General features: G+C 34.1%; 1 protein-coding gene across 21 annotated transcripts in view; it reads left to right on the top strand.

The window, feature by feature from the left end:
• Window positions 1-25,365, top strand: part of LOC106874564 (uncharacterized) — a 268,447-nt gene that overhangs the window by 135,951 nt on the left and 107,131 nt on the right. For 5 of the 21 annotated variants that reach the window (XM_052967813.2, XM_089353107.1, XM_089353081.1 and 2 more), the window contains one exon: window positions 3,774-3,980. The exons of the other annotated variants lie outside the window; for them this stretch is intronic. In XM_052967813.2, coding sequence (XP_052823773.1) covers window positions 3,924-3,980 — 57 coding nt within the window. In that variant the 5' untranslated portion in view covers window positions 3,774-3,923. The remainder of the gene's footprint in view (window positions 1-3,773; window positions 3,981-25,365) is intronic. 21 annotated transcript variants of the gene reach the window in all.

Below are 25,365 nucleotides of genomic sequence, written 5' to 3'. Positions count from 1 at the left end.
CCATCATCATCATCACCATCATCATCGTCTTCTTTATCATCATCATTTAATGTACCTGTTCTATGCTGACATGGGTTGGATGGTTTGACAAGATCCTACGGGTCCAAAAACTGCATCATCCTCCAGTGTTTACTTTTGCTTGTGGTCTATGGCTGGATGCCCTTCCTTATACCAACCACTTTGTAGCATATATGGAGTGCTTTCTTTGATTGAGTGCGGACCACAGTGGAGAGAGAAGGGGGGGGGCAGCTTTATGGATAATTTAGTTGTCTACACCTCCCTGTCCTTCTGTTAAAGCTTAATATGTCAACATTATTAATAACACATACTTAATGCATGTCTGTTGTTAAAAGCTAAGAGCTGTGGTTTTTTTGGGGTTTTTTTTTGTCTGGTAACGATCCCCTCAAAGACATATAGTGTTACAAAACACAACATACTTCAAAGCTTTAAAGGGATATTTCCCAAATGAAAAATTGGGATCTTTTTTTAAAACGGGGGCCACATTTTTCATTAATGTTTTACGTAGTGTTTTTGGTACCGAAAGACTTTCAAACTTCGTATACTTATCTATTTTGTGTTATAGAACAGAAAAATATTTTTGTATTCGAATTTATTTCATGTAAAAAATTGTCTTATTTCGATAATTTCAACCAATCACTGACGTCCATTCAGCCGATATACATTAAGTGCCGACTACATAAACAAACGATTCTTCGTTTTATTTGCTTTTTTCATTTTAAATTTGCTTTAACCCTAACCCTAACTCTAACCCTAACCCTAACCCTAACCCTAGGGTTAGGCTTAGGGTTACAGTTAGGGTTAGGGTTAGGGTTAATTGTTTCAGAATCGTTTGTTTATGTAGTCAGCACTTAATGTATATCGGCTGAATGGACGTCAGTGATTGGTTGAAATTACAGAAATACGACAACTTTAACATGGAATAATTTATGGATTTCTTTTTTTTTTAAGAAGACTAAGAGAAAAAGATGTTTTATATGACACATTCTACCAGTGTTCCAAGTTTCAAAGTGTTTCGTTAATGAAAAATGTGGCCCCCGTTTTAAAAAAGATCCAAAAATTGCAACTCTTGGCATTTTAACATATATACATTAAGTATGTGACATTGATAATGTTCATATTATTGAGCTGCTTCTAACAGATAATTTGAATTTATCCTACTTAAATCATGCTGATATCCTAAAACCAAGGTGCCATGTAAAAAGCACCCATTACACTCTGTAAAGTGGCTAGTGTTAGGAACAGCATCCAGATGTAGAAACCAAGCCAAAACAGACTATGGAGCCTAGTACAGCCCCTGGCCTTGCCAGTTCCTATCAAGCTGTCCAACCCATGCCCGCATGGAAGACAGCTGTTAAATGTTGATGCTACTGCTGCTGATGATGATTATGATGTACGACCCTATTGCATATCAGGAAATAGTTTTTACACTATTTATGTATACTTTAGGTTTTTAGTTTCGTTTTGGAAGCGAGGCAAGTATGCAGCATTGATAAGCAGCTAAATACTAAGAAATACCAGTATCTCTCATTCTCATTCACTCCCAGAGCAGTTTCGTTTCACCTAGCTTTGAAATAAACTGTTTTTTTTTAACATTATTCATCTTTAAAAGGATCTTCCCCAGGTGAAAATCTGTAGCTCCTAGCATTTTAACAACACACATTAAATTTGTGACATTGAAAATGTTTATCAGATTGGTTAAGGGCAATAGATTGGTAGAATCATTTGTGCATTGGACAAAATACCTGGCAGTATTCCTTCCAGCATTTATGTTCTGAGTTCAAATTCTGTCATGTTCAACTTTGCATTTCATCCTTCTGAAGTTGACAAAACAAGTACCAGTTTAACACTGGGGTCAATGTAATCAACTAGCCAAAATTTCTGGCCTTCTACCTAGAGTAGAAAGGATTATGACTGTTGTTGTTACTGTTGTTGATTGGTAGATTGCCAGATTAATTGAACTATTGATAAAAATAGGAGAAAATTCTGAGTTCAAACCACATTAGGGACAACTGTTTTTCATTCGTCCATGGTTAATAAAAATAATTTACCAGTCAACTTTTAAGGTTGATCAAAATTTCGTGGTTTTATACCTGCCAAAGATAACAAATTTTCACCCCTCTAGGGAATCAATGAACTAGGTACCGTTGAAGTACTAGGGTTGGTTCAGTTGACTACTAACTTTTCTTCTATGATGCTCTGATCTGGTTTTATGCCAGTTAGAAATGTTTCATCTCAATGGTAGTGGGAGTAGGAATGGAGAGTATATATGTTAGTGAAGTACTGAAGTAGGATGGTGGCTTAATTCGACTATTCCCTTTCTCCCAAAATCTATGGCTTTGTCCCAAAATTAGAAACCATTTATAACTGCTATAAAAAACTGTAAAAGTTTTTTTTTTTTTTTGTGAGAAACATAAACACATTTATTATTAATCTTTTTTTATTAATATACATTTTATACATTAGACTGGGAGTAGGAACTAACTAGATTAAAAGCAACTTGTAAATTGAAATGATATTTAAATTGTCTGTAGTGTTACTTTACAAGCTGCAAGAATAAATTTGTGCCATTGTTAATAATTGTACATTTTCAGATTCTAAAGGAATAAAAAATAAAGCAGCCAGATTATTAATAATATGCCAATTGTAGATGTTTTATTGAAAACTATCTTATTTTAATTGAAGTTAGAAATTGGCTAAAGTATTTTGCAATTTATTAAATACAAAGAATGACTTGTGTGTCTTAATCATTGTTGTCGTCATCACCATCATCATGTTAATGTTCACTTTTCTCTGCTCCCATTGGCCAAATGAAATTTGTTGAGGTAGATTTTCTATGGTTGGATGCTCTTCCTGCTACCAACCCTCAGTTGTTACAAAGCATGGTAATATTTTTCTTAGTCCTCCACAAACAAATAATACAATAGCTGGACAACGTTTCCATAGAAGAATACAAACAAAGGACATTGCTTGCTAGCTGGCACTGTCAAGATAAGACATGAATGCACACACTGAGCTTCTTTCAGTTTCTGTCTACCAAATTCACTCACAAGGCTTTGGTTGGCCCAGTGTATGCACCTTAGGTAAATAACTTCTGCTATAACAGACACATGTCATGCAGTGGGACTGAACCCCAAACCACATGTTTGGGAAGTAAACTTCTTAATCACACAACTATGCCTGTGTGTGTGTGTGTGTGTGTGAGTGCGTGCGTATGCATGCGCTTGTGCATGTAGCAAACTGAAACTTTGAAATCACTCTTATTCCTTTTCTTGTAAAAGTTTAACATATACTCTACTGAAAAGAATTCAAATAATTCTTTAGTTTGATATTAAATTGATTTTATAAATGACTTGACATGATAACAAACATTAATAGATATATATATTGAATTCCATAACCCGTTAACATTCAGATTACCCTGTTAAATGTAATGCTTATTTATTCACATTGTTCACATTAAGGATGCATTATCTTGTAGCTTTGAGATTTCAATGGCGTGATTGTTTATTTTTAGAATGAATTGTAGGGTAGGTGTGAGAGGCTAGATCTGGCTTACTTGAGCATAAAGCAGGAAGACTATTTGGGCCAGATATGGCCAATTTAAATGCTGAAGGGTTATTAATGTGTTTAATAAGATATTTACCTTTTCTGTTGATTTACTTTTCGTTTCACTTCTTTTAAATGTTTGTTTTGCACTGTCTTTAACTGAGTTGCTCTCTTTTCTTTTCTTTTATGGTACTTTCTACTATTAGCTGTGACATTTGGGTAAGCAGATATAGCACTGACCATTTTCAAAGTTGAATTAGAGCTATCTCATACTGATGCAATTGGTTTTTGCAAGACTTTGAAAGAATTCCTGCTTGTCTACCTAATATTGAGTAATCCAGTATAAGGGGTAGAAAATGGGTCAAGCAAATACACACACCTATGCAAACAATATCGATATAAAAATGTTATGGGTAGGTGCTGAGAATTATATTCATTGTTAGTACTTAGTGACTGTTGCATGCCACAGTAGATTTTTCTCACTGTTATAGTTACCCCTGTCTATTGTTTTCCTTAAAAAATATATGTAAATAGATCTTTTGTTTCTAATGTTTTTAATCAACTATAATCTATGACCCATAAGCCAAGAGTTATCCTCTCCATGAACAATAGATTTACTTTAAATCTGTTGCATGTTAGCAATCTAGTAAATTCCACACCAAGAAACAATAACATTGTCAAAATCTCAGCTTGGCATATGACAGGGAGAAGGCCATATGTTTCTCTTGATAAACAATAAAGAAATACAATTGTAATGGGAAAAGTTAAAATAATTGATTTAATATGAACATAAGATTATTAAACATTTAAAATTATTTGAACTATGAATAATAAGAAACTAAAAGTGTATATGAAAACAAATGAATAATGAGTTATCTTGCATTAAATGTTGAATGTGTTTCAGTCCTTGAGGATTGAAATGTTTCATGTGGTAATTTTCTTTACCTTTGACACCTGAGTTTTTTAACTTGATTAGTAAATAGGGTTCCTGATCTTAATCCACCATCCAGTTTAACAATCACCACTTGGTACCTTAGTTATCTTTAGAGGAGCCCACTCTGTTGCAAGCATTCTGACCAGGTACATAGTTTGAAGTGAAAGAACATGGGTTAGGGTATTCGGCTCATGATTGTAAGACCATGAGTTCAATTCCTGGTGATGCATTGTATCCTTGAGCAAGACATTTTATGTCACATTGTTCCAGTTCACTCAGCTGGCAAAAATGAGTTGTACTTGTATTTCAAAGGGCCAGCCTTGTCAAACTTTTGTCATGCTGAATCTCCCTGAGAACTACATTAAGGGTACATGTGTCTGTGGATTGCTCAGCCACATGCACATGAATTTCACAAGTCAGCTGTTCTATTGCTTGGATCAACTGGAACCCTCATCATCGTAACCGACAGAATACCAGTAATACATGGTTTGAGAATACTTTCCTCCTACCCACCCAACCAGCCTCAGAGGTCCTGTAAAGTGTCATGAGCAATTCCTTCCCTTCTGACTAAAAGATACACCATATTTTGATGGTATGTAAGATGCATTATTTTTTTCGTTAAAAAAAATGTCTTCAAAAATCACTTCTGGTCCTATTTGCAAAGTTGGGCTGCTCATAAGCTAATTTTGTCCCTGGCATTTTTTCCTCAATATGCACTACTGAAATTGAGGTGTCTCTAATATGCCCATGTGTTATGCCATCAAATATGGTATATAGAAAAGAAGACAACTCATTTGCCTGTTTTCATTTTTACTTTTGATAGTATTTAACGTGTTAGGTTTTTTTATATTTATGAAATGACATGATGGTGTTTGGTGTTTTATCAGTTGTGTCCCTGTCAGCTGATAGACTGAGATTTTATGCTGTTATACACCCCTTAGCTCAAATTGTTTTAAATTACCCTTTATATTTAGTTTAGTATTTTGTCATTTTTCTTGAAGCGATTTGTAGTTGGTGTTGTTTTCAATTTGTGTATATATCAGTGTTTGTTGTGCTCACTTACAAAAATATATTCTTGGTTTGTTGTTTGTTCAAGTAGTTTCATACTATAGTCAATGAGAACCAGAATATATAATCTCATGCCCATAAAATATTTCTCTTTACCTTATCTTACCTTACTATTTAACTTTCACACTTCATCCTCATAATGGCAGTGTTTTCATAAGTCTCAGTGTTTTATGCCTCTGTGTATGAAAATTAAATCATGTTATAAGGCACAATAAGTATGATGCTGTAACGCACTAAAACATATATAGTAATTACAGAAAACATTTAATGATCAGAGAGAAATGTATAATGTAAACTTGCAATTTTATAAGTTAACACTGAATGTGACTAGACTGTCTTAATCTTATTTCAATTCTAGTCACATCTAGGATAGGAATATTGGATCAATCTGGCACTTGATCTCTAGAAGAATTTGGCTTTGGAAACTGTACTGTCTTAAAGGATTAGGTATAGGAACACTGGTAGTTGCCTAGGGGCTCTACAGATCTAGGGGCCCAGTGGTAATCTATGTATGCCATGGTTTGCTGCCAATTTATGTATACTATAGACCCCAGAGCATTGCTTTGTTTGGAAATATTTGAACTTAGAATGTAAAGGGCCATAACTAGTATGCACCTCCTATCAAGAATATTGGCCTGATGTGTACAGAAGAAATAATATTTATATGCACACAAAATATATAAAAGGAGATGAGAATGACAAGATAAATAGTAATAATGAAGGAACTTCTATGTAGTGACTTAACCAGCTCAAACTTCTTTTGTTTGTATCACTCATTCCTGTCTTAACCTCCGATACCAACATGCCTCAGACTACGCTGGGGCTGTAATACAAATTTTATGTTTTGAAATAACTGAAATTAAAACTTTCCATGAAAATTTCATTTTGATTTTATGTTCCAAACACCAGCCTATAATGACAAAGTAATTTTACTAAATTCTTTATTACTTTCAAAATAAATTGAAACAAAGGCAACATATTTCAACAGAAGAGCAGGACATATTAAATAATGTAGCCTTAATATACAGGATGGTCGAAGTTGGAGTATCTTTGATCAGAGGTCTACTCAAAGTGAAGTGTTTGTGGGCTTCACACACAGTTTACTCATACTAAACAATGATATCATCAGAAAAAGGATAAATTTTGTGCTAAATCCTAGTGCAATGCATAATTCATCCTGTTTCAATTTATCTGTCCAAGAAATGAGATACTACTTGCAAGTTCAAACAAACTGGATAATGACAATACAGTTATGTAGCTTATATTCTTGATTTGAAATCCTGCCAAAGCAAAACAAGACCAAGAAAAAGATAGTCTTTTATGAATTGTTAAAAAAAAAACCAAAAAAAAAAAACTAAGAATGACTCTAAGCACTGTATTGCTTATGCTAATATTGCTTGCTGGGGAGAGGGGAGTTCACTAGTCTTTTGCATTAGTTATTGAAAGAGTTTAACTATCCTAGCTATAAGAGCACTCAAAAGTGAAGTATTTGTGGGCTTCACACACAGAGAGCCCTCCTTCATAGCCTAAATTATTTTATATTCTGCTCTAGCGATGACAATTTTTGAAATTGCAAGTACCAAAATCATCTGTTATTATTGTCCTTATGTTATTACTGTTGCTATCATCACCATCATTAGCTCTCCTCATCACCTTTCTGCAGTTTGACATAATAATATGGTTGCATAGAAAATACTCATCATCATTTTTGTCCATTTCTTTTATTTATTTGTATCCTTTTTGTGTGTGTGTAATTTCACCATAGATTTATTTTCATCACTGCCTTCTGTAATTCTGAACTGACAGATATTTATTTATTTATTCACTATTACAAAAATATTAGCTGTCAGCCTCCTTACTATTCTATTCTAAATGAAATAAAGAAACAAACAACTAACCAAAATAAATAATTAAATAGAGATGTTCCGAATCTGTCATGTTTCTCAAATATGAAATAATGAAAAAATTACATTAAATAACTGTCTTCATATTTTCAGATTTTGCCCTTAATTTTATTGCTGATCCTTAGATTAACATTTAAGCTACTCAAATTAAATTTCATTATTAATCATTATTTAATTTTTAATTTCTTTTTTTTTTTTTTTTTTTTTGGTACCTCATCCTTAAATTTGTAATTGAGTTAATCTGATCCCAAGTAACTTCAAATTACTAAATTAGATCAATTTGAAACAAATATGCCTATATTATACAAGAATAGAAAGAAAGAATACAATGAACATCGATTAATCATAGTAGCATTGTTAGTTCTCTAATTTGTCTTTTATACATTTTTAAAACTTTTTAAAGAATTTATTTCAAATTTCAATTTTGAATACTCAATGCTGCAGATATTTTCAGCTGTCTTTTTAATACCATTTTGAAATAATACACTTGATGAAGTTTTGTCTTTCAGTCATAATTTTTATTTTTATTATGATACCATATTTGATGGCATAAAAGGGGCTCAGGTATATTAGACACACTCCTATTCCAGCAGCACATATCCAGTTACAAGTGGTATCCCAAAGATAGGAAAAGGTCACTTGGAAGTCTACCTTAAAAATGGGAAGACAATTGAGTTAAACTATTTGGATCAAGATGGAAAAGGAGGGAGCAATCAAGAAGGAATTGGAAGTGCATTGTGACCAGGAATGTATAACAACATCCAATAGTCTGATTGGTACTGTGATACAGTGATATTCAAGAAAAATGTTTTTAGTGCAATAACTCTTTAGCATTCAGATTACTCTGTCAAATTTAATGCTTATTTATACATAACGTCGCCCTTTCAAAGCCTAGCCAGGCTCATGGGCCCAGTTTCCCAGTTTCTATGGTGTATGCGTTCCCCCCCAGCTGGACGGAACACCAGTCCATCGCAGCGTTACTGAAGAAACAGGAAGAAAGAGTGAGAGAAAGTTGGGGCGAAAGAGTACAACAGGGGTCACCACCACCCCTGCCGGAGCCTTGTGGAGCTTAGGTGTTTTGCTCAATAAACACACATACAATGCCCAGTCTGGGAATCGAAACCGTGATCCTTCGACCGCAAGTTCGCTGCCCTAACCACTGGACCATTGCACCTCCACATTTATAGATATTGTTCTGAATTAACCATGCATTAGGTGTGAAAGGCCAAATCCAGCTGGTTTGAGCAAAAACAGGTAGAATATTTGGGTTGGATATAGCCAGTTTAAATTCTAACAGGTAAAAACTTATGAGTGGCCTAACTTTGTATATAGAACCCAGGGTGAATTTTTTTTTTTTTTTTTGAAACATTTAAAAACAAAAATGTGTCTTATGTGTCATCAAATACAGTAGTTAGCTAATCATTCCTTGTTATTCTGTTTGCTTCTTTCTTCATCACAGTAAGTATGAATATAAGTTGTTATTAATATCCAAAGCATACACCATCTTGTTCTATTATTATTTAGCTCAGATCAGTTGTGATTCAGCAGACCTATGATCAGAAGCATTCACAGCATGATCATCCAATCATTTACCTTGTGTGCACATTTGCTGTGTGATGTTAGAGAAATTGTAGTTGCTATTTTAGTAGAAAATTCAACCATGTAGAAGCTCCCTTGTAGGCCTTCTTAGTTGTTTCACACATTGTTTTGTGATCTTTTTTCTCCATTTTTTTTTAGGTTTTGGTATTATTATGAGATTTTCTTTCAATTATTATTATTATTATATGAAGCTGGCAGAATCATTATCATGGTGGACAAAATGCTGAGTGGCATTTCTTCTGTTTCTATGTTCCGAATTCAAATGCTGCTGAGGTCGACTTCGCCTTTTGTCCTTCAGAGTTGATGAAATAGGTACTGGTTGAGCACTGGGGTCAATGTAATCAAGTAGCTTCCTCCCCGCAAAAATTTCAGACCTCATACCTATAATAGAAAGGATTATTAATATTGATATTATTATTATTATTATTATTATTATGGTAGTGTAGCAAGCTGGCTGATCCTTAACTGCACCCAGACTTTGTGACATTTCGTCTAACTTTAGTTTCTGAGTTCAAATGCCAAGGTTGATTTTTCTTTTTTCTTTTCACGATTGACTTCTCCCTCTATAAAATTGCTGGCCTTGTACCTAAAGTAGAAAGAATCACAAGTTATGGCACTATATTATACTTGTCAATTTAAATAACTATATTTTCTTAATACTGTGAGACAGAAATGATTATTTTGGTTAAGTGGATATCTCTAACAAACATTGCAGTTAAGGAATTTCATTATACAGTGACAGTTACATTTCCTTTTATTCTACTGTTTTGCTACCAAATATCAGGTATGTTTTTATTGTTTTTGCTGTTGTTAAGGTGGTGAGCTGGCAGAATCATTAATGCATCAGACAAAATATCTAGTGGCATTTCTTCCACTTTTTTATGCTCTGAGTTCAAATTCTGCCAAGGTCACCATTACTTTTATTCTTATGGGGCTGATAAAATGAAGTACCAGTCAAATTCTGGAGTTGATGCAAGCAACTTTGCCCCTCTTTTAAAATTGCTGGCTTTGTGCCAAAATCTGAAACCTTTGTTGTTGCTGTTGTTATTATTATTATTATTATCATCATCATCATTGTCTAAGATGGTGAGCTGGCAGAATTGTTGGCATGCCAGGTGAAATGCTTAGCAGTATTTTGTCCTTCTTAACATTCTGTGTTCAAATTCTGCTGAGGTTGTCTTCGCCTTTCATCCTTTCAGGGTCAATAAATTAAGTATCAGTGAAACACTGGGATTGACGTAATCAACTTATCCCCTTCCTTAAAATGGCTGCCCTTGTGGCAAAATTTGAAACCATCATTATTATTATTATTATTATTATTATTATTATTATTATTATTATTATTATTATTATTATTATAGTGAGCTGGCAGAATTATTAGAACACAAGGCAAAATGCTTAGCAGTATTTCATCCATCTTTACGTTCTGAGTTCAAATACCACCAAGGTTGATCCTTTCAGGGTCAATTAACTAAGTTCCAGTTAAGCAGTGGGGCTAGTGTAATCAACTTAAAACCCCTTCCCAAAATTACTGGCCTTGTGCCAAAATATGAAACCATTATTGTTATCATTATTATTGTTTTCTCAAAATGCTCTCTTCTTAATTTCTTATGAATTTTGAGAAAACTTTTGAGGGTCATCTTTCCAGTCCCAGTTATCACTCATTAAATAAAATTGGTAACTATCTCTGTATGAATAGAGACAATATAGAGTAGTGAGTAAGTCTTGCAGGGTACAAGGCAATCTCACTGATGCTGGTGCCATGATAAAATGTGACTAGTACACTCTCTAAAGTTGTTGAGGAATGAGTGAAGACAATACATAGTTGAGAGGATAGTTTAGCCTATGTTGGTGCAATGATAACATGCATTCACAGTGCACTCTATAAAGTAGTTGATGCTAGGAAAGGAATCCAGTTGTGTAAACCTTGGTAAAAATGAAATATATGAGTAGATGTTTTCTTCTACCCCATATAGAAGAGAAATAACTCAGAATAAAAACTAACTTAGACTGTGATGTCCTCTCCATGGAAAGTGAAGGTAAAATGATGATGAGGATGAGATTGGTAATGCTACTGATGCCAACCCTGACAATAACAGTCTTTGTAGTATGGCTAAATTACCACTTACTGAGTGAAAGTAGATGTATCTGGATGAGGACATTTAACTAGACAAAATATGGAATGCAAGCAACCCATATATATATAGTCATTTGTAATATAGTATTAACCCAAGGAACAAGAAACTCCAAACAGCACCTCAAAATCAATAAATGACATGAAGGAGTGATTTTATCTGGTCTATTGATATCTAATTAAAAACATTTCAAGAGGTGAGTTGCAATGGTAAGGATGATGTTTATAACAGTAATTACAATTATAATGGTGGTGGTGGTGGTGGTGGCAGTGATGCCACCACTGTTGCCGCTGTCATCATTGCAATGATTATTGTAATTATAATGAAATGAATGATAATTGTAAATATGATGAAGTAGATGACAATGATGATGATAATTATGAAGAAGTGGACTATGATGGTATGATGGTTTTGCAACTGTTGCTGCCATCACTGATGACATAGATGACCACGACGATAATGATAAATTGATAATGATGATAATAGTATTTTTGATGAAGTGGATAATATGGAAAAGATAATTATAAATAGGTGGTGCTATTAAGTTAGACATGGCCTGGGCCTATACTAGCCGAAACCTATCAAAGTTATAAATAGATGACAATGACAGTGATGATAATAGTAAAAACAACAACCACTCTTGATTTATGTGTTTGAGATGTGGTCCCTCAGAGTGAAGACAAAAAATTTCTCATAAATATTAGAAATGGAAAGCATTGAACCTTGGTGCTTAACTACCATTGTAGCTCTCACTGCTATAAACATGGGTCCACGTTACTGCTGCCTCTGTCTTTGCCATGGCTACCGTCATTATTTAATGTCTACTTTTCAGATGCCTGCACATGTCAAATAAATTAACTCCCATACTTATTCTTATTCATTTCTTTTTCTAAACTGCTAAGTTACAGGGACATAAACAAACCTACATTGGTTTTCAATTGCTGGGAGGCACTAACACAAAAACATACATATACATAGTTATTTTCTTTTCAAAATATCCTCCCTCTTGCAGATAACATTTCACTTTTTACTCTGGAATGTACATGGTCTAGTGCTTAGAACGTTGATCTCACAGTCATTAGGTCCTGAGATCAATTTTCTGAGTGGGTAGCATGTTGTATGCTTGAACAAGGTACTTTATTTCATGTTGCTTCAGTACACTTAACTGAAAATGAATACCAGTGATTGGGTGGTGTAAAGCACTTGTGACAGTGCCACATAAAAGTGCCCTTGCAGCAGGTGCCACACAAATGTGCCCATGCAACACTATGTAAAAAAACCTAGCACACTGTGAAGTGGTTGGTGTTAGGAAATGCATCCAGCCATAGAAACCATGCCAATCAGACTGGAGTCTGGTGCAGCCTTCCAGTTTTCCAGCCCTGGTCAAACTGTCCAACCCATGCCAATATGGACAACAGATGTTAAATGATGATAATGATGATGATGATCCCTAGGTTTAACAGGTTGTCATTATGTTCAGAATGCCTTGAATATCCCAATAAGCTCTGGCTTCATGAGCCTGTAGGCTCAAAGCAGATTTTATTCACTCTGGTAGACAGCTGGATCGTAATAGAAAGAAATTTGAAGTTGAAATAAACACTGTCAAATAACAGACCCTGAAACAGAAGCTACATTATTCTCTAGTACAGTGGTTCCCAAACTTATTTTGTCATGGAAACCTCATGGTTTCCCAAAAATCACAGTACCTGTACTATATTTTACAGACACTACTCCTCCTCCATCTCACCACCACCCTAATTTAAATAAGACATTAATCATCATCATCACCACCACCATTTAATGTCCATTTTTCCATGCTGGTATGGGTTAGATGGTTTGACAGGAACTGATGAGCCAGAGGACTGCACTAAGCTTCAGTGTCTGCTTTGACATGGTTTCTATGGCTGGATACCCTTCTTAATGTCAACCACCTTCTAGAGTGTACTGGGTGTTTTGTGAGAGGGAGAGAGAGAGAGAGAGAGAGAGAGCAAGTATATTTATATATAAAGCAAAATGTTACTTAACATGAAAATAGTGAATACCATATTTTTCATTAAAAAAAATTGTATTAAGTTATATTAAAAGACAAAAAGCACTTTTTTTAACAGAACTCTGGAATTTTTTCACAAACCCACTTTGAGAAAAGCTGCTCTTGTACATAACCTATGAGGTGTTGTCTTGTCTCCACTTTCCTTTGTAATTTATCTGTTGGGATATAAGTTTCTGTTTAGCTATGTTTTGTTCTAATTTTAGCTGATTTCCAAAACAAAGTCTATCTTTGTATTGTAAGTATAAAAATGCTTCTGCCAGTTAATTACATAGTCTGTTAATTATAGATTCTATGATTCTAAAGCCACTGGCTAGCAAAGGCAATCACGTGTGCGTCTGTGTGTGTCTACACACACACACACACACACACACATACACACACACACACACACACACACACACACACACACACATACATTACGTGGTGGGGTTTATATGTTTCAGATATCAAGAAAATCTTCTTCCAATGTACAAAGATTGCTGGCTTAACTCCAAATTTCATACAATAAACTTATATTGTGTACGAGCATGCATGCATGTGTGCGTTGTTCTTCCTTTTGTGATTTTCCTATCAGTCTGTGGCAATTTAAATTCTTGAACCTATACCAGTGTTATCAAACACTTAATACTCAATAAGTTACTACCCTCATCCTACCTTAGTTTTCTTGTTCTTTTAATTTAGTATTTATATCATCATCATCATCATCGTTTAACGTCCGCTTTCCATGCTAGCATGGGTTGGACGATTTGACTGAGGACTGGTGAAACCGGATGGCAACACCAGGCTCCAATCTAATTATAAAATAAAGAAAATCTTTTAAGATAAATTTTGCATGATTTAAATCATACCGTTTTGACCAGTCTGGTTTTGACATCATTATTTTATCATGATAGGGAAAACTTCATTTAATGTTAGGTTTTGAATACTTTTTTTTTATTGGACATGGATTTTATGTTTCACTTCTAACCATGATAGTTTATTGGTCCTTGGGTTTTTTACAGAGCCATAGGGATGCCCTTTTGATATATACAGCATGTCTTAAGCATTTAGGCCTAGTGGAGTCCAGCATTCTCCAAGTTTAATCATAGCTGATTTTTCTTCTAAGTAGGGTATGTAAGTGAATGACAGAGAGAGAGAGAGAGAGAGAGAGAGAGAGAGAGAGAGAGAGAGAGAGAGAGAGAGAGAGAGAGATCAACCCCAGTAATTAACTGATACTTTATCTACTTGAAAAGGATGATAGGCAGGGCTGACTTTGGCAGAATTTGAACTCAGAGTGTAGAGAGCCAGAGTGAATACTGCTAGCATTCTACCTACCACTCTGAGAACTCTTCTAATTTGATGTCTGGTAATTGATTTGGTAGAACTGTTTCAGGGTAATTAAGGGCAAAAAAGATGATGAATTATATTGACTTTTAATAATTTTTAAAGCTCAAACTATAAGATACTGAGTACCTTATACATTACACTGTACTATCTTGTAATTTATGATTAAATAACCATTCCATCTTTTAATCTGCTCTGTTGGTATCAGTTAAATTTTATTGTTCAGTTTGCTTTCTAGGTATTCTTCTACTCATGAGTATATTAGTTATGTTGGAGACACATGGAAGCAAAATTTTTACCAGAAAAGATCAAATTTAAAAGAATTTGAAAAAGTTGAGTGTCTTATATAGAACCTGGCTCTTGTATGTCAATATCATCATCATCATCATCATCATCTGCGCATTCTGGTATGCACATGTTGGTTTGACAGCTCCAATGCCAGCTTTGGCATAATTTCTGCAGTTGGATAGCCTTCCTCATACTAATCACTTTACAATGTGTACTGAGTGTTTTTTTGTTTTTTTTTTCATACCACTGGCACTAGTGGATCGCCATGTAACTTGCTAGATGGGAAAAGAACAGGAAAAATGATCCTTGCCTCTTCAACTAAGTAGGGTAGGGCCTTTGAAATGGGGTGGGCAGTGAATTTATGCAAGGTTATGAGAAGCTAAAGTATGATATAGGGACAAGCACAGGTGTCTTCAACAGAGGAGAAACATGGCTACTCTGCATTATGTAATGGTGGGCAGGAGTAGCTGGAAAGAATGTAGAGATAGGGATGAGAAGATGCCAGAGCATCTCAAGATACAAGAGTATATAAGAGGGGACACAGATGGTAGATCAAAGGGGAGAGAGGGTAGTTTCATAAGTATGTAAGGGGAGAGTACAAGATGATTATATTTTCATATTAAGGATTTACCTACTATGAAATCTTGGCATTTGACGACAAATTAAATGTAAAAACCTTAATGTTTTAATTTATTTTAATTTATTACTGAACTCAGAATCTCTCTAAATAAATCATGTCATTTCTGAGGCTTCTGCTCTGAACTTCATCTGCCATATACAGTTGTAATTGTATATAAAATCTATTTTAGTTTCAAAGCTTTTGCTAGTTTTATTTAGAAACCTCAAATTAGTCATAGAATTACTGTTACATAATCTAAAACGCACCAGACAGATTTTCTGCTTCTGATTGTCTCCAAATTAAAGTGGTACCATCTCACATAATCTATTATTTTGTAGCCATCAAAACAAACTCTTTAATTGGAAGTAGACATGTTATCAACAGAAATATATAGAGGAATTTTTAGCTTTTGTCTACTGATTTATATTTAGATATATAAACCATATCTACCAATAGCAGTATTAAAATATCTTGCAGTGAATTTTGGAAATTATTGTGAACTCACACAATAGTCTTTGTAGAATAGAAGCATAAATATTCTTGCTTGTGGCATGCAAGATTGTTCAGATGTCCCCTATGAATAACTTAAGATTGTTATCTAAATAAGAACTAATTGAAAGGATCATTATCTCTTATATTTGCTCATCATTACATCAAGCTTCCTGTTTCTAGAAATCTGATACTTCAATGTCGTTAAATTGGATGTAATTATTGGCTCTATTATCAAAATTACCATTTAAAACACTTGTAAGGACTGGCTGCAATAATTTCTCTAAATATGGCAAATACAAATTCCTGTCAGTGTTTAAGTAAAAAAATTAAATTATTTATAGTTGCTGATGTATGTATATATATATATATATATATATATATATATATATATATATATATATATATATATATATATATATACATTTCCTTCTGGCTGTCACTGGGTTAAGTGACAGCTGGAGGGAAAGGATAATGGCTCTAAGAAGGTGTTTATATCTGCTCACAACTATATAACCTTCTAAAATGATTAATAAGAGCATGGCACAAATTGAAAGTGACAGTGGGCTTTACTTCTCAGTTGTGGATTGCCTTGTGCTTTGTAGAGGATCCATAGTTTTGGATGGCTGAAGTATTTTCTGATTAGGGCTGGCCTAGAGACTGAATAATTACAACTCTCAGTTTTACATTCCAATTGATAAATGTTTTCCATCCATGAATTCATTTTCTCTGCCGTCTATTCTTAGGAGGGTCGTAGAGGTAGAGTTTTCAGGCACCTTCTCCATAGGATCCTATCAGAAGCAAGTGTCATTATACTTTCCAGCTGGATTCCCAAGCATGACCAACTGAGTCTATGAATATTATCCAACCATCTTATTCTTGGCCTGCCTCTATGTCTCCAGCTGGTTGGCTCAGCTTGGAGAATCTGTCTTGCAACTCTTTCCTGCAATATTCTAATAACATGTTTTTTCACTTCTCTGTTTCTCTACAAACAATCCTAGTTACCTCCAGCATTTCAGTTTACTTAATGCCCTGAGACCTTGCTTAAATGAATGACATTACACCTAATGCTAGCTTACAAAACAGCTTTGAAACTACAAACATAAAATAGCAATCAAATGAAATGTTCCTTTCCTTCTTGTGTGGATAAGGTGAAACTTAAGATGGCTTTCTGCACTCTTTAGACTAGTAGCTAACTCTACATTGTTTTGCTTAGCAGGTGGACCTATTTCTGCAATAATTTTGCCAATCATTGCAAATAAAACAGCTGTTACTGTGCAGGCTATAAGCATGTAACTGTTCAAATATTAAGCACAGTTAAGTGCTCCTGATCTAGCAATTTTGCTCTTGTCAAACAAGCCAGCTTATATTTAGGTTAGGCACTACTGTTGTTGCAAAATCAAACTGGCCTCTGGTCAGTTTACTGTGCATGAGAATCTAAACCAGCCTAACTTATTTATTTATTTATTTTTATATTTAACTAATTCTTTCAGAATATGTCAACCTGTCCTTTAGAAAATTTTCTTAGATGTCACAGCTGTTAATGTATATATTTTGGTTATTTTCTCTCTATTATCAACAACAAATCTCTTCTGTATCTGAAGATCTCAAGTTTATAGTGTCAGTATGTTTAATTTTTTTTTTTCCCCTTTACTTTTAAAGTTTGTGTCATTCTTAGAATGTCATTCATATTGATTAGCTTTTTAAAATTTTGCTATCTATTTGGTCCAGACTTATGCCGTTTCATATAACAGTTGATATTTTACTGTGTAAGCATGGCTTTGTGGTTAGAATTTAGCTTCCCAACTGTGTGGCTCCAGGTTCAGTCCTACTGTGTGACACCTTAGGTGAGTGTCTTTTACTATAACCTCAGGTTGACCAAAGTCTTCTAGATTTGTTAGGCGAAACTGAAAGAAGCCTGTTATGTGTGTGCGTGTTTCTTTGTGTTTGTCCACTACCATTACTGCTTGACAACCAGTGTTATTTTGTTTATGTCCCCATGACTTAGTAATCTCAGCAAAAAAAACTGACAGAATGAGTATGAGGCGTAAAAAATAATTACTGCGGTTGATTCATTTAACTAAAACCCATCAAAGTAGTGCCCTAGCATAGCCACAGTCCAATGACTGAAATAAATAAAATATAATATATATATATATATATATATATATATATATATATAGAGAGAGAGAGAGAGAGAGAGAGAAAGAGAGGTTATGAGAGGTAATGGTGTCAATAAGACCCAAAGGTGTTAGGTAATGCTGAGTAAGTGCTATGGATAGACCATAATTAAGCTCCAGGTTCAGTGATTATGTGAATAAGGAGTCCAACGTAGGTCATATATCAGCATGTGTATATATATAAAAAAAATTTTCAGAATGAAATAAAAAACCAAGGCTGTGGAGATTTTAGAACATTTATAAATAGAATGTCTTACAGCTGTTTCTAAAATTAATGAAACTAAAGTCAGGGTATTTCAACTGGAATATGGAACCAAGGGGGTTAAACTTATGTAAAGCAAGAAAATAAGCTGAATCTTAACAGACATAGAAGAGTGCATATATTCTTGAAGAAGTAAGCTTTTTTGTTTTTCTCACGTAAAATAGGGACTTATTGATAGACCAATCTGATATAATCCTATAGATTAAGAGCTTGATATGGCAACCCATTTGGTCTTTGTTTATGAATTAAGTTACTTGAAAACAAGTAGTACTGGTGCCATGAAATAAGTATCCAGTATGCTCTGTAATGTGGTTGGCATTAGGAAGGGCATCCAGCTTTGGAAACCATACCAAAGAAGACAGGCCCTGTCAAACTGCTCAACCCATACCAGCATGAAAACCAATTGTTAAATAGCAGCAGTGGTGGCCGCAGTTAAGTAACAAGTGATTGAGTAGGTGTCACATTGATGGTAATCATAAAGGAAAATATATGAAACAGCATGATACACAGCCAATAAGATCTTTTATTTTTAATGAGTAATTCTAAAAAAGAATATGTGTGACAGAATGATATGACGATGAAAGCTTTCTAATCATTAATATATTTACTTAGGAACCAAAGGTTTATGGTGTAGAAATGTTTATATCGAATTATTGATGAAACTTAGTGCCTAGACCAGTAACCAACAGAATTCTTCATTGCAGTAAATTCTGCTGCGTTATTGAAGTTCTGGTGGATGTTGGTAATCATAATCATAATCTAACCATATTCTATAGAACATTATTCTGCTTGTCATAGTATGTGTTCATATGTTATACTTCAAAGGAAATCAAATAGTGAAAATGTGTTTTTCAAGGTGTGAAGTAAAAGTGATTTCCTGGGCAAAAAGTGAAAATTTTATTATATTTTTTTTTAATGCAAAGGATAAATTAACTACCTTCAAATAATCGTTAAAATCCACATTCATTTATTACAAATGATATCTCTAATGTCTTTCAATAATTGTTTGAGTCTGTCATCAGGAAAGACATAACACCACGTAAACTACATTAATAAGAATCTAATTATAAAAGATGAAGGCCAACATCTCATTTATTTCTTCTTTTTGCACAATTCCAAATTGAATACTTTATAGTATCTTGCCGATCACTCCTTTTTTTACTTTACTAACATTATTCAATGCTTTCATTTCATCAAAATTTAATTTTTCAGGGAAAATATTTCTTTTGCAAGGTAAACACGTTTATTTTCATATGACTGCAGCAGAAGACAGGAAGATACTTCAGTCTTTTGTTATCAACCCTGTGTTCTTTATTTCTCATTTTTAGCTTGTATTATCTCTTCCATTTTCATGGGACTTCAAGCTTTCAATTTTCAGTAACTTAATGTTTTAGAATTAAAGGAAAGACATACAATTCTACATCTCCTCTGTGCTCAGATAATAATTGCCCAGTATATGGCTAACTTTACATTATTGATGTTAATGAAGCTTTACAATATTGAATGGAAGCACAACAGAATTCAGAATGATTGTCTAATGTGATGAGTGCAATCAACGCAAGAAATTATAATTATTCATGACCCATATGCAGAACTATATCTTTAAAATTGTTAAAAAAAACAAAACCTACAATTGTTTTGCATGCAAAGGTAGCTTCAGTGTCATTCCCATATCAGAAAAATTTGTTCGACAACATCTGATTAACACATACATCATGGTTACTTACTTAAGACGTTCAATTCCTATGAAGCTCAGACCTTCAACAACTTTTTTTCATTGTTCACAATTCTGGGCTGGCTTTCATGCTTCTCTCCTGTTGCATCTCTGTGTTGTTTTTGCAGTTTCCTTTCAGATTTTGCTGCAATGTTGTGGCATATATTTCCATTGGGGGGGGGGGGGGGGCTTCTTCTTCAGGATTTGCTGGTTTTGAATTGTTATCAATGCTTCTGTAACTTTGCCTTTTCTATGTAGTAGTAGTGGTATTGGTCCTACACAAACCCATTTTTATTTCTGAGAAAAGGTAGTCAATATTGGTTTCAAATTTTGGCACAAAGCCAGCAAGTTCAGGAGACAGGTTAAGTCGATTACATTAACCCCAGTGTTCAACTGGTACTTATTTTATTGACTTCTAAAGGATGAAAAGCAAAGTTGACTTCAGTGGAATTTGAACACAGATCGTAAAGATGGGCAAGATGTTGCTAAGCATCTTGCCTAGTGTGCTAACAATTCTGCCATCTCACCACCTTAGAGATAGTCAGTATTAACGTAGACCCTATCCTTTGACCTTTCCAGCATGGAAGGCCCTACCAGGAGATTGCACTCCACTAGCATAGTTTTCAGGGTCATAGAGGCACACAAACCACCACATCACAACAAGAACTGGACCTTGTGGTGGATACATCAAGGTTGAAGAGTAACATTTATAGTTTGTAAGAATCAACTAATCTGACTTGCAAACAGTACAGAAGGGTGATGGATCACCTGACAGCTCATGAAAAATCCAAGTTTATTATACTGTTACTAACAGCATGAATTTTCCAAATCCTAATTTTGCAATCACCTCAGTCTATCATCTAATTCATTATCACAAAAATCTCAAACTTAATGAAACAGTGTTGGAATATATATATATATACATACATACATGCACGCACACATACACACATACACACTCATTTATGCATCAGAATGAAAGAAAATTTATAAAACAGAATGTTCATAGATACTTCTAATTTATTATAAACTATGCAACTGTACAATCTGACAAAAAGAGATCAGCGATAACAGAAGTCTATTAAAAGAAGATAAAGTTCCTTCTCAGATCCTATCAACACATAAGCACTGGTTTCTGTGAAATATGTAAACCCCACTTCCCTAGACAGGACATTTCCAAGTTGTTGAAGATGATGATGAACAGTTGTATGGTTTGAACTAAGCTTTATTGCCAATTCTTCAACTGATACAGCAGGATTTTCTTCAAGTAATGCCACAAGGAACTTATCATCAAACTCAACTGGACATCTTGTTCGATCTTCATCTTTAGAGCTGAAATCTCTACTTCTGAATTTTGCAAACCATTTTCTGCAAGTTCTTTCATTCAAGCATTCTTTCCCATAAGCTGAGTGCATATTTCGAGTTGCTTCGGCTGCAGAGTTTCCTTTTTTGTATTCGTAAAGCATTATGTGCCACAAATGCTCTTTGGATACTTCCATGTTAGAAAGGGTTTTAATCAAAGAAATTTTAATTCTATTATTCTGTAAAATAATATTTAATTAGTTTAAATGTACACAAATGCATTAAAATATTTTTTAATTCCATTAGACACTCTAAAATACTATTAAATTTCATTCAATTTTAAAAAAGGTAAGATCGGACAGAACTTATGGGATGACCTGATAAAAGAACTTAGAAGGTTCAACCTCCAACTAGGTCTTTCGCAATGCCCTAAAAAACGAGGAACTTTTCAGCACCCTGTCATATGTATAGGCCCAGGCTTGGCTAAACACAGACATGACTGTGTGATTAAGAAGTTTACTTCACAGCCACATAGTTTTGGATTTAATCCCACTGTACTACACTTTGGCAAGTGACATCTACTGTAGCCTTGGTCCATCAAAGCCCTGCAATTGAATTTGGTAGACAGAAATGCTCAGAACTATTCATGTATGTGTATGTATGTATATATGTGTATACCTGTGTGTTGGTATCCATTTGCACTTCTCTGAAAACCACTGAGCTACATGTGTTCATGATGTTGTGATCTCCTGGGTTAACAAATCACTTGCTTGTTCTGATCTTTTGAAGAAATTTAGAATAAGAGACACCTTACTTGAAAAACAGGTTAGGGATAACAAGAAGTGCATCTGCATATGTTTATCTTGCTCATGCTGACAGGGGAAGATGGATAAAAAAGTGTGTGAGAGAGAGAGAGAGAGAATGCCTTTGTATCTGCTATGCATTTGATGGTTTTGCAATAAATCAGAATCGTTTCTAGCTTTGCTCTTCCAAGCTTAACAGCTCAGCTGATATATTTCTATGTTCAAATGGCTTGGTCTCAATTATCACTAGTTACTGTTTTCATGTATATTGCCAAATCTCTGAAGTATATTTTCCATGTCAGCTTGTCATTCTCATGTATTTGTTAGTGTGCACATATGTGTGTACAACTGTGCATGTGTGTGTATCATTGTTGATTACCAGAAGTGAAACATTTTCTTCTTTACTTTTTTCTTTCTTTGATAATTTTTCTGTTCTTCTCAATTTGACCATTACTTCAGCAAATTAAAGCCAAACATTTTTAACATCAAGATGACTGACACTAAGTAGCATTAGTTAATCGTAATAACATGTTTTTTTGATTAATTAGACTGTACTTTTCTATTGGGAAAGGCAAAAGAAGCATTACTAAAGAGAAACTAACACAATAGCATTTCAATCATTTGATTTTGATTTTGCTTTACACTAAGAGTCTACACATAGAAACCTACTTGAAAACTTCAAATTTTATATACCTGGATAGCACTGGATTCATTGATTGGTTATTCAGAAGAATATTCATGGTAAGCTTTTGAAGTAATCAATGCAGCTGAAAGTTTGCAACTGTAGTCAAATATTGATCTGAGATAATTTATAAAAACATAGGTGTAATGTGGTTAATTTTTAGACATGTTGTTAATGATGATTATGAGTTTATTAAGAAATTATGTAATATGCAAAATGTATCCATTAAGAAGAAAAAACAGTTAAATGTAATTAGATAAAAAAGAATTCAATACATATGTTTATATTGATATTTCATCAAAACAAATTTTTTAAAAATGTTCTGTTAACATTTTAATTCTGGTCTCTTGTTCTAGTTGAAAATTTCATCCCATGATTATCACATCAATTATGTATGACTTATCTATTTTTAGCATACTTTCATTTATTTTTTTAGTTTATTTTGTTTCTCTGTTTGCATCAGGTGCAGGCATGGCTGTGTGGTTAAGAAACTTACTTCCCAGTCATATGATTTGGGGTTTAGTCACATTGTGTGGTACCTTGAGCAAGTGTCTTCTCTTATAGCCATAGGCTGACCACAACCCTGTGACTATAACCTTACATTGTAGAGGTAAAATGAATGAATAGATAAAGCTCTTTTTGCTTTATTGGGTATGTGAATGAAACACTTATTAGCTTCATAAGTAGAAGTACCAGGGTTTACTGGAAATTTACCACAATCTTTGGAAACTAAACAATTTAGAAATATAATAATTTTAAAAATTACCAATGTCTATAATATTTGAAAAAATATTTTTTACTAGTTTTAGTCATTGGAATATGTCTATGTTGGAGCATTATCTTTGAGATAATGACTGATTATATCAGTCCTAGTACTTAGTGTGGCATTTATTTCATTCATTTCAGAAGAAAGTGCAAAATTGATCTGAGTTGGATTTGAACTCAGAAATTATTGAACAAACCCAAATACCACATTGTCCAATGCACTACCAATTCTGACAATTCATTACATATTTCAAAAGGATTAAAACTTTGGGTCAGTTTGCTGCCTTACTTCAGATTTTCATACACAATAATAACAGAAGCAAACAGAAGCTAAATCTAAAAATAATACAGGAATTTGTTAGTTTCATAGTAACTACTCAATGGTCAGTAACCCAGCAGTTGTTTCATGCATGATAATTCCATATTTTTATTGATTCAATATATTTTTATTGATTCATAAATATTGTTGCTTGTAGTTTTTACCAGATCAGATATGTAGTTAAGTTTAAGTGAGTGTTAACATATTTATTGCAGAAAACATGAAAAAGTTAGCTTTTTCCTTACTACATCATTTTTCTAGTTAGCTGTTTTTTATTTATTTATTTATTTTTATGTGTTCATAAAAAGGTGCAGGAGTGGCTGTGTGGTAAGTAGCTTGCTTCCCAACCACACGGTCCCGGGTTCAGTCCCACTGTGTGGCACCTTGGGCAAGTGTCTTCTACTATAGCCTCGGGTCGACCAAAGCCTTGTGAGTGGATTTGGTAGACGGAAACTGGAAGAAACCCGTCGTATATGTATGTGTGTGTGTGTATATATATATATATATATATATATATATATATATATATATATATATATATATTTGTGTATGTGTGTGTTTGTGTGTCTGTTTGTCCCCCCCCCCCAACATTGCTTGACAACCGATGCTGGTGTGTTTACGTCCCCGTAACTTAGCGGTTCGGCAAAAGAGACTGATAGAATAAGTACTAGGCTTACAAAGAATAAGTACTAGGCTTACAAAGAATAAGCTCTGGGGTCGATTTGCTCGACTAAAGGCGGTGCTCCAGCATGGCTGCTGTCAAGTGACTGAAACAAGTAAAAGAGAAAGAGAAAGATATGGAATATATTAACAGTAAATCAGTCCTATCGCATTCAGATTACTCTGTCAAATTATTGCTTATTTATTCACATTGTTTTTAATTAATCATGCTTTTCTTTATAATTTGAGACCTCAGTGATAAATTGTGTATTTTTAGAGTGACACTGAAGGGTAGATTTGAACATAAAACAGGTAGGATATTTGGACAGTATATGGTCAATTTAAATGCCAGAGGGTTAAATATTATTTTCTCATTTGGAATAATTATTCTCTGAATATTTCTATTCTACATTATCAGTTGTATCCATCCATTCATCCATCTTCTCTGTCCAATATTTTTGGGAGGGTCATGGGGGTAGAGTCCTCAAGCAGTTCTTCTATAGGGTCTTATCAAAAGCAACCATGATTAGATTTTACTACTGGATTCCCAAGTGTGACTAACTGAGACTATGGATATTATTCAACCATCTCTTTCTTGATCTACCTCTAGGTCTCCTGCTGGTTGGCTCAGCTTGAAGAATCCATCTTGTGATTCTTTCCTGTGACATTCTAATCACATGCATGCCCATTACTAAATATACC

Source organism: Octopus bimaculoides, chromosome 1, assembly GCF_046866305.1.
Source record: "Octopus bimaculoides isolate indiv1 chromosome 1, ASM4686630v1, whole genome shotgun sequence".
Taxonomy (NCBI): domain Eukaryota; kingdom Metazoa; phylum Mollusca; class Cephalopoda; order Octopoda; family Octopodidae; genus Octopus; species Octopus bimaculoides.
The sequence above is the reverse complement of the archived record's forward strand: the minus strand, read 5'-3'. Positions and strand labels throughout refer to the sequence as shown.